Source organism: Crocuta crocuta, unplaced genomic scaffold (genome assembly GCF_008692635.1).
Source record: "Crocuta crocuta isolate KB4526 unplaced genomic scaffold, BGI_CrCroc_1.0 scaffold112, whole genome shotgun sequence".
Classification (NCBI taxonomy): Eukaryota; Metazoa; Chordata; class Mammalia; order Carnivora; family Hyaenidae; genus Crocuta; species Crocuta crocuta.
In genome coordinates this window covers 2550553-2561604 of record NW_027528818.1, presented here as the reverse complement: position 1 = coordinate 2561604, position 11052 = coordinate 2550553, and the positions used below count along the sequence as shown (strand labels likewise).

The 11052-nt window shown below is 40.8% G+C and overlaps 1 protein-coding gene across 2 annotated transcripts in view; it reads left to right on the top strand.

The window, feature by feature from the left end:
- Positions 1-6: 6 nt before the first annotated feature.
- The window catches only part of GAB1 (GRB2 associated binding protein 1), a 122773-nt gene continuing 111727 nt past the window's right edge, over positions 7-11052 (top strand). For both annotated transcript variants that reach the window (XM_077755932.1, XM_077755931.1), the window contains exon 1: positions 7-87. In XM_077755932.1, the coding sequence (XP_077612058.1) occupies positions 16-87 (72 nt within the window). In that variant the 5' untranslated portion in view covers positions 7-15. The remainder of the gene's footprint in view (positions 88-11052) is intronic.

The window sequence follows — 11052 nt, the reverse complement described above, 5'->3', positions numbered from 1 at the left end:
GGAGAGGCGCGCACGATGAGCGGCGGCGAAGTGGTCTGCTCGGGATGGCTCCGCAAGTCCCCCCCGGAGAAGAAGTTGAAGCGTTATGTAAGTAGAGCTCCGGCCGCCGCTCCGTGGGCCTCCGCGCCCGCACCCCTGCCCTGGTCGCGCGTGGGACGGGTTCTTCAACTTCGTCCCCCATCTGCTTCCCCTCAGCCCCTTCGTCGGCGGGCTCGGGACCCAAGCTGTCCACTCACGCCCTGGCCTCCCTCCACTCTGCCCGCTAACTTTCTTCCTCCAGATTCCAGACGGCCTGCTTTGCGGGCCTCATGGGCCCGTGGGAGGCCCCGGGATTTCCACCGAACGCCTGCTGCGTGTGTTTATTATTCCTTGTAGCGGAGGTCAGGGGAAGAGATTCTCCTTTCTTTATATCTGCGTTTCATCGCACTGGGGCTGCTCTATACTGAATTTCCCGCAGTGGGAAAACCGCTGAGGTTTTAGTCAGCAACCCTGTGGTCCGCTCTGCAGTCTTCCCCCTCGAGGCGCGTTGCGTGCGGGAGGCTGTGGTATTAGAAACCAGCATCCCCGATCCGTGCAAAAGAGAAAGAAAAGTTAACTACGCGCCCTGCCGTTTGCTTAGCGAGGGTTCGCATTTTCGCGGTTTTGAATACTGGGACTGTGGAGTTTGGCCGGAGAGTCTTGGCAGTTCGCTGCGAGNCGGCCGGGGGGGGGGGGGGGGGGGACAGCTGCGGCCAGTAGAATTTCTGTGTGTTGTGGTCCTTTTCCAGGCCACCAGGGTTACACAAATGGCATGTGTGTAATTGATACAAGATGCTGATTGTGTGTTGGGTCATTTTAGCTGTTAAAAATATTCCTTGAAAGAACCAACCTTACTTTGGTGGAAATCTGTGTTCTCTTCAGGGGTCCAGAATCTTCCCTCCGTCTCACCCATTGGTTCTTTTGTCGCTGCCCCTTGCGAAGGAAAGAAATGACACGTTGTCCTGGCATATGGAGCCATTGTTTTTTCTAGCACTGTGTGTTTTCAAAAGTAAAATGTATGCCCCCGTTAAATATAAATTCACGGTCAGTGCCAGCACTTCCAGTGGAACTTGCATCTCGTTGAAGGATATTTACACCCCATATTAGAGCCCAAATTAATCCTATTAGTCACTGCTTGGATGGTGAAGTGCAATATTTAATTTCACCGATTCACCAATGGGTTTCTGGTTCATCTTCTGCCAGCCTTTGTTATAGACAAGTAGTTCTCATTTACTTGATGCCACATATCCGAAGAAAGTTCTCCAGAAATCTTGAGCCTTTCTAAATCCTGTCTCTTTGTATTTAAAACAGTTTACCTGAATATTCTGGTAAATGCCGACCGTCTTGCAAAATTTGGGGGAGGCAGTGGTTTTTTTCAGTTCTTGGTTCTAAAAAAGGGTGTGTGTGTGTGTAAGAAGAGGGAGTAGGGAGAGAGGTGTGTTTATTTTGAGAGGCACAGGTTAGGCAACACATAGACCTAAGTAGGTTCTGGGAAGAAACTAAAGGATAGTACATTTGCCAGAAAAGGCAGTGATTATAGAGATTTAATGCATTCTTGGACATGGTTGATTTATGGCTCTCTCAAAAGATGCCTAGCACTGGACTAGGCACCATAAGATTAGAAAATACAGTAGGGAAAAAACCTTGCCCTTTGGGCTTGCAATTAAATGTACTATAACCTAGGATGAAAATCAGCCTAAAAGATTGTCTTAACAAGGATAAAGACAATGAAAAGTCCAAATTAAAAAAAAAGTATTATATTTTATTTGATCATTACAACAGTTTTATGGGGTAGTTATTATTTCTGTTTTATAGATGAGAAAACAGTTTCGGTATCTAGAATATGCCACAGATAGGATTTGAACCCAGATCTGCCTTACTGGGCTATGAAAGGGTAATGACTGTAATCTAGTTCATTTCAAGTGGAGTGCAGACGGAATCCTCTCTAAAGCTCCTTTCTGATTATAGCTTTCTAGGAGTCTATGAATATTAGTTTAGAATGCAAGGAAGAGGCGAGCTAGGCATCAGATGTGCAATGCTAAGGAAACATAAGACCCATGAAGCAGTTTTCTGAGTCTTCGGGGAAATGAGACAAGAATATGAAAAAGTGAGCCAACAACATAAAGTGGTTTCAGATTGTGTGCCCAAGCTGTTATTTATTTTTCTAAATAGATGTTTTGAGGAACAGGCTCAGTGTAGTCCGAAACCGTGGGAATACTTCAGAGACAGAGCAGGATCCCTAAGTTGTGTTTTCAACAAGGGGAAGAGTATGCTTTACATCTCGGGGGGAGGTGGGGACTTTTCTTGCCTGGCTGAGCATTAGTGTTTTCTTTGTACATGGATGTGGCCCAGGAAGACAGTGTGCAGGGTGCTACCGGAATTTAAAGGGTCCCTGAGGATGACTGGAATATTACAAGTTAAAATGAGGTTGTTCTTCTATTGGAGCTGTCACTTTGGTTGCCCAGATTTAGATCCAGATTTTTGATCTTTTGGCTTTGGTTTTCAATTCAGATTGTTTTTGCTAAGCTAGCTTTGACCCTCAAAGACATTCATATATACATGATTTCCTATGCTTGTTTTCTTTTCATATAAAATCTTTATGAAGGGGCGCCTGGGTGGCTCAGTCAGTTAAGCGTCAGACTTCAGCTTAGGTCATGATCTCATGGTTCGTGGGTTTGAGCCCGGTGTTGGGCCGCATGCTGACAGCTTGGGACCTGGAGCCTGCTTCCAATTCTGTGTCTCCCTCTCTGTCTGCCCCTTTCCTGCTCAAGCTCTGTCTCTCAAAAATAAATAAATGTTAAAAAAATTCTTTTAAATCTTTATGAAAATAAAGGTTAAAAGGAAACATTGTTGGCTATGTTTCTTGATACGCAAAATGTTACTTGATAATGGTTTTTAATGAATGAATTTGCTGTGAAAAGATATCTTGGATGAGTGGTACTGTTAATTGTTAAACGAGACATCAGGGACTTTGAGCATTGATTCTGTTGGGGAACATTTGGCCCACGGGATTTTGATAGTTGCCTTGCTGTTTACAGTATTTATAGGGTATTTCAGACATTGATTAAGATGATCCTTAAGGGCTTTTATGTGATAAAAAATTGTTTTAGTTTTATCGTTAAAGTCATTTCACGTTATGGTCCCGTTGCATTCCCTTTACATCTCCATTTTATGTTTACTCTTGCAGAGTCAACTTACACAGCATTGTTGTCTTTGCACACTAGTGTGTTCATCTTATATGAAAGCTTTTCTTGAATTTCCTAAAGAGAGTAAAAGGGACATAAAAGAGATGAATGGTGGAGTAGTGAGTAGTTCCTCTAGCTGTTTCATCTTGTTTTATTTTCTTTCTATATTTATTTGCAAAAGAATAAGAACTCTTGTATGTGTTTCATTCTCTGTCAATTTTTTGAAGTCTACTTAAAGTGGAGGTGAAAATTCTCATGCTTTCTTTCAATTTTGTGACTACTGTGTTTAGGTTTTTGTCCTGTATTATATATTAAACAGCTGCTTTTTTACTTTAAGGACCTGAATGGAATCATTTACAGATCACCGTCACTAGGGTTACAGAGAACAAGTAAACTCTTGGTAATATGCGTTAAACAGTGATGCTCAGTTTTTTTAAAAGAGTTATTTAAAGACAAATCAGATGCTTGAAATAATGGTAGGATTTTCATCAGGACTTGAAATTTCAGCTGAGATAAAATGTAAGTCTGAAAACAAAGGATTGATTGAAGCCAGCTGGCTATCACCATATTACTGTAGGGGGAGCTTCCCTATAGCCTGCCTCATCTCTGGGCACCAAATTTGCACTCCCCCACGGCCCAGCCATCAGCATTGGGCGGGTGTGCAGTCTCAGCAGGAGAACCTACTTCTGAGGCTAGGCCAAGGTGGCATCTTAGCTGCCAGCCAGCCTCGGAGTAAGACCTTGGCCAGTTCTTGGGTGTGTAATCTGCACCCAGCTTGGGCTCCACTCTTTAGCTGTCAGTTAATAGGAGGGTTCTTGTCTGGACTTCCAGAACATGCCCCTGGTTTTTGGAAATGGGCCTAGAAACAGAAATAGCCTCTTCCTCTGGGTGGGCATCTGACACCTTACATGATGGAAAGGGACACAGACAGGCAGGCTGTCCTTTTCAGTAGTTTCACTACAGCAAATGGGACTGTGATGTCTGGAAGCTCTTCTAGCACCTTTTTTTTTTTTTTTCTTCTAATTACCGGTAGCAATCAAGGGATTCTGAAGCTTTTGCTTATAGTGACTGAAGGAGCGTAATTATTCTGTTGAAGGAATTTTTTTTTTTCTGGAAAACTTCACTTTCGTAAACATTCCATTCAAATTCTTAATGTTTTCTTTTTACCTTTTCTAATGTGGCAGGAACACTTTCTATTAACAAAGATCATCAACTACCAATTACATTAAGCCTTTATGACAGGTAATAATAGTTCATTCTTTTGTCTGGACTTAATGATGAGTACAGAATTCTCCATGTAAAACTTGCCAGATTCTTAAGTCCGATTGTTGTCTTTAGGGATTTAAAATAACCATTAGGGGGGTGGCGCCTGGGTGGCTCAGTTGGTTAAGCTTCTGACTTTGGCTCAGGTCACGATCTCACGGTTCCTGGGGTTCGAGCCCCGCATCGGGCTCTGTGCTGCCAGCTAGCTTGGAGCCTGGAGCCTGTTTCGGATTCTATGTCTCCCTCTCTCTCTGACCCTCCCCTGCTCATGCTGTCTCTCTCTCTCAGAAATAAATAAAAAACATTAAAAAAAATAGGAAATTCTGTCAGTTTGAAAGTGGTTTTAGAATTGTGTTTTAAAAATTGGTTTTTAAGTTTTTTTAAAAGATCAGTTTTTAAAAAGATGACAAGAGTTATACTTGGATAATCTGGTTGCTAGCCGAGTTGGTTATTTCTGTGTGCTTTGTCATTATTGACTCTGTTTTAAAAATAAGAAAGATAAAATGACAAAGCCCTTTTTATGACTAACTAAAATTTCATATTTTGTAGTCAACATAAAATGTAGATAAGATCATGATGATTTGCAGATTGAGGAAGTTTAAGAGGTGACAGATTCAGAACATTGTCATCATTCCTACTTTTCTTACAGAAGCTAACACAGGAGCAGAGACATCACAGCAAGTAGACTACTGCTTTAATTTTGATGTGTTTTGGGGGTAAATTGTGCTACTGTGGAAGGAAACTTGGACTGTCAGGACCTAGGATTCGACTTGACTTTGCCATTATCCACCTGATACTTTGACCAGTCTGATCCTCAGTTTCCTCGTCTGTAAAATGGGGAACTGTTGTAAAGATCTATATTCTAAACTCTTGTGGCTTAACATTACTTTGATATTTGCTTGGAAGTGAGAGTCACAGTGAGGAGCTTCTTAGTAGGCCTCTTCTTTTTGGAAATAAATTTTAACTTCTTGTTCATCTTAAATGGTTTAGTGGATTTATTAGGAACTGCTTAAGCAGAGTTCTTTGGGGCCCCTCCAAGGTTTGCTTTAACAGAACATAGGCTCACTGAGCACGGGCCTGCTGCGTCCTGCTGCAGGTGCCATGGCTGTGACTCTAGCACCCAGAGCAGTGCCTGGCGCAGAATAGAGGAGCAACAAGTACCTGTTGACTGAATAAACAGGTATTTCTGGAGCTTTTGTAATATGTCCTGTGTGGAATACAATGGAGGGAAAGGCCCACTCCCTGCCCTCAAGGAGTTTCTAATCTATTTGTGAAGACAAGCTGTAAATGCACCTACATTTAAATCATTTTACAAGACATATGTTATAAGGCCATATACGATTACTTGCCAAATGAATGATTCAGATAATAATTGCTTAAGAGTTCAGACTGGGAGGGAATGGAAGGGGGCTGCCAGGGAAGACTTCACAGACGAATTTTAAGGCTCTGTTCTTGGAAGAACTGAGGTACTGCTGGCAGAAATAGCAAATCCTGAGGGAAGCCTGGTTTTAAAGGAAGAACGAAGACTTTGTGTTGAGTTTAGACATCCTAGTGAAGGGAACGCCTTTCCGAACACCTCAGTTTCAAGCATGGAGTTTAGATGTCAGCTGTAACATCTAGTTTGAGAAGTTTCTGTTTCTGCCATGACCTAATGCTCCTGATGGCATCCTGACCGCAAGTGAGTTTTATGTGTCAGACTAGAAACAAACAAAACAACTCCGTTTGGTCACCTGAGCTTATTCAAATTCCAGGGGACGTGTGTTATTTAAGATTTCTTTATGTCTGTTTTGAGCTAAATAATTCATTCTGGCAAGCGTTTAGTTTACAACAGAGAGGGAGCATGTTCTGGTGGGAGGGAGAATAAAAGAGCCTTTGATTCGTTTGCTCCTGAGTCCCAGCAGGAGGGCCAGCGCTGCCTTGGGCTAGTGTCTTATTTTGGAGTTTGGAAGCCATCTTAGCCCAGCTGTGTGAGTGCCAGCTAGTGTTGGAGGAAAGAGAAGAACACCACTGGGTCTCATTAAACCCCCTCTGACTGTTGATGGAAGGGGTTCTCTCATTTCACATTCCTCACGTTAACATGGTGGCTAACTTCCACCAACTTGGAGCTTCATCTGAATTTGCCATTTGAACTTTGGCTTGAACGTCACAACGTTTCTGTGTGACTCCTTTTATCTCCCTGTGTGGATTTGAGTACAGGAAACTTATCAAGTCACAGGTCTTTTTTTTTTCCTCCCCTCTTTGGCTACAAGCACAAATGAAATTAGCATTCTTTTCTTCTTTTAGATTACTCCTGGGGAAGAGTGGTTCTTTGTACAGTGGATTTCCACATCCTTTAAATAAGTAGCCTCTTCAATTGCCAACTAGATGGCTGGGGAGTCTTACTGAATAGTAGGTGGCAGTTCAGGCCTGTGGAATTACTGGGAAAAATCACTTTAGGAACTGGGCATTTTTGACCATTCCAGGCTTGTACATGTGAACACCTTAATACAAGAATAACTGAGCTGGAAAAGAAAGTCTTTTATACTTTAAGCAGTTCTTTTATTCATATGTACAAAATTCTCCTTGACTGAAGAAAAGAATTCTCATTGCTAAATGCATATGAAATAGAACTCAGCAGCTTTTGACCCTCTCATAGCCTGCTTTGTAAAAAATAGTTAACACTGTGCACCGAAATACACGTTTGGTTGTTATCTCTGTTACATTCGCTCTTGAAGCATTCTGATTACAACTTGTAGCTGCCAAGCCCCGTCCTGCAGTATTTATCTGGAACAAAAATTTTCCATGTGGTTGTTTTTAGCAGAGCTGCTATATGCAAACTGCACATGAAGATGTAAGTTACAAAGAAATAGAGCTTCCAGAAGAGGAAATGTGAGTTATCTTAAATTTTTTTCTACCATTTGATTGTTCTTTCCTTTCTGTGTATTTCAGAAATTTTTATCATCTTTCTAAACTGGGTTTTATTTTTATATACTGGAAAGAATGCCAAATTCACCACGAGTTTTTCTTATGGTGGTGTGTCTTTTTCTCATCTTTTTACTTTGAATTCATACTTGGCCTAAAAAATTCCTGTGTATTCAAAAAGAAATGAAAAATGTCCTAAAAGGAAAAAAAAAAACAAATGGCTACATTGTTCCATGAATTAAAAACAATATACCAGAGAGTCCAAACATGAGTCCAAACATCTCTTTTCAATGTAAAAATCTTAGGTCATTTTTTTTTAAAGGAAGAAAAATACTAAACTTTGCTTTAACTATCCTGTTCATTGTTTTTCTTTTCCCTTTATAGTTTTTCTTTGACTCATATAGTTTAAATTTTTTGAACATAGTTTTATATATTCTTTAAGAATGGCACTCATGGAAAAAGAAAACATCAAAATTCCACTTTACATTTCAAGAAAAAAGTGAGAGGAAGGCATCCATCCTGTGGTCTGAAGAGGGGGAAAAATGACCATTAATGCCAAGGCTTTGTACATTACTTTCCTGTTGCTTGGTTATGTTGACTATTTGTTGGTATTGTCCAGAGATATTTAGCTGTTATACATGAAATGAGCAGGTAAGTATAATATTAATCAAGAGGTTTGCTTTTGTGAAATAAAGACGTAGGACAGTAGCTATCAGGAGAAGGTTTGAGAATTCAGTCTGTTGTTGTTGTTGTTTTTTATTTTTGTTCTGTTTTTAGTTTATTTTTATTTTTTTTTTTTAGTAATCTCCAAACCCATTGGGAGGCTCAAACTCACAACCCCGAGATCGAGTCGCTTGCTCTACCAACTGAGCCAGCCAGGCACACCCCTTTATTTTTATTTTTAATACATCAATTAACCAGTTGCTGTAACATTTTATTTGCTAACTTTTTTTAAGTGGGAGAAAGGTAAAAGCACTCTTTGTCCTGTGGGTCTCTGTCTAACTTGCTCTTTTTCTCTTTGTTTTCACTTCTTTCTCTGTAATGTAAGCCCTGCCACCAGTATCACAGAGTATTTGTGTTAGAATCTTTACACATACATTCTTTCCTCTTTTCTCTAAAAGTGGGGAGTTATTTCTGTCCCTGTAATGTGGTAATCAGGACTGGGAACAATAATGTTCCACCCAGCATGCAGATTGTTTTTCTCTCCTGAAATGCAGTTTTTAGTTACTACTGTATTGGGAAATGTGGTCAGGCCACTTTCCGCGTAGCAGATCTCCTCCCTGAGGTGACTACCTGATGAAAGAATTAAGTACCTAGTGTGCTTTTCTCAACTCCAGTCCATCACACATTCCCTTTAGTGCCTTGGCCAGAGTCAGAGCAGCCAAGGATGAAAGTGTTTCTGGTAGAGGGATGACCATTTGATTAGCAGGAGAGGAGTTTTAATCTTGCACTCTTGAAAGAAACGCTCCCTCCAGTGTTTTGAATTCCAGCAGTGTTAGGTAGAACTTGAAGAGGAATGATCACCTCATTCAGTTAAGGAGGTATTATTTGAACCCCCTTCCCTCTGGCGGTTATACTCGACCCTGTGGCAAAGTTAAAATTGACCCTGAAGTTGTGTAGGAGTATTAAATTTTACAAGTTCTCCCTGACAGTTTCAGGTTTAAATATTTGAAGTGTTGAGAAAAGGTAAAAGGAAATACTGAACTGGTAAGAATGCAAACTATTTGGGAAGGTAATTTGATCCTAGTGATGCTGTTACATAAAACCAAAGCCTTCTGAGTAATCTTCATTTGGTATATAGGTCATTTATCTCCGAAGAACGGGGTGCAAAATTAAACTGGTGCTGTTGAACGGTATTCTTTCTTTTTCTTCATTTAATAGCCGAAAAGTAAATAGGAAAAGAAAGCTTAATATATTTAATATATTTTTCTAGATGATTTTCATAATGACCCACAGTATACACAGGCGAAGGTGTGTACACATGATCTGCTTACAAAGAAAATTTGCTTTCATTTATCATTCTTTAGTGTTTGTAATAGGATATTACTTGCAAGAGGACAAAGATAGCATTTGTTCTCTGTGTCTAAATGTACAGTGTGATATTTTGCATGATCTCTTGAGCAGCATGATCAAATAATTATAGCGTTTTAAACCTAAATACATAAACCGTCTAGTTTGTGGTTTCTCAACCTTTCTAACCCATTTCTCTCTCAGGTATTGTTTGGATGTCCTTTGGCTTTTAAATGCAAAGGATTTGGATTTCTGTGATCACCAAAACAATAGCTGTTTTTCACAAATCTCCTTCCCTAGTCAAGAATCCATCCTCCTCATTTTATAGGGAGTGAAAAATTAGCCTCTGGGAGACTGATTTGTCCCAGGTCATACATGTTTACCAACTGTTCTGGCAGAGCCAGATATCTCACCTCTTGGGTCACACACATCCTTTAGTCACTGAGGGAATACCCGCTATGAACAAGGTACTGTGAAGAATTCCGAAGAGGACCAAGAAGGCACTGTCTTCATTTTTCGGGAGTTTATATGCTACATAGGATGCACTCAGTATTGCAAATTATATTATTATCATAATTGCAAATTATATTATTATATTGTTTGAGACAAGACTCTAGAAGAATTTAGCGGAAGGAGGTAACCTCAGGAGCACTGGGAAAGCTTAATGAAGGTGGTAAGAGATTTCTTACCAAGACCTTAAATGGTGGATTCCATTTTCAAAGATGGAGCTGGAGTGAGACTCTTTTTATTCCTCCTTTTCTAGCCAGACTTTTGAGTGGGCTTTGACCAGTTGACTGCTCCTTCTTCCTCACCTGCCACTCATTTCATAATGGAATAGAGCCTGGGTCCTTTTCCACTATCCTTACCTAATCAGTTCCTGCTGAGATCTCCAATGACTCCAGGTTGCCAAATCCAGCAGAACTAGATTTGAACTTTATAGCTCTTACTTTTCATGGATCTTCTGACTACATTGTTAGAGAGATGACCAGTCCCTCTTTTCAAAATCTGTTTCTTTCCCATGTCTTCCTGATACCGGGCTCAGGCTCCTTATATGTGGGAGTTCTTCAGTATTCTAGTGCTAGCCCTGGATGGCCTCTTCTCCCCTCACATGCTGTTAGTGGTTCATCATCCGATGTGAATTTGTGACCCCCTATGAAAACTTGATGAAAGCTCTCAGCTCTCAGTTTCTGCAGAATTCTTACAAACTTACACGTAAATGTTATCATAGCCTTGAATATTTTCTAAAATTTTAAAGCCCATCTCTGGATCTTAAGCGGCCCTGAATTATACACAGATGCTTTGAAGGTATTATCAATCCATTTCTCCACATTTGTGGATCTAACTGCTTAGATTGCCGACTGTTTAGGTTCCCTACAGCAACTCAGACTCAGCATGTCCACACCAGGTCTTATCATCCTCTCACTCAAGCTGGTCCTCTCACTGTTCCCTCAGCCAGTCACTCTAACATCCCTGGTCTTTTGTCTTAAACCAGAGGTGTTCTGTGTTGTTCTTCCCTCATTTTCCACAGCCAGTGACAAGTCCTGTCAGTTTTACCTCCCAGACCTCTTTTTTTAATGTTTGTTTATTTGGTTTGAGAGAGAGAGAGGTATGTGAGTGGGGAAGGGGCAGAGAGGAAGGGAGAGAGAGAGAGAGAGACAGAGAAAGAGAGAGAGAG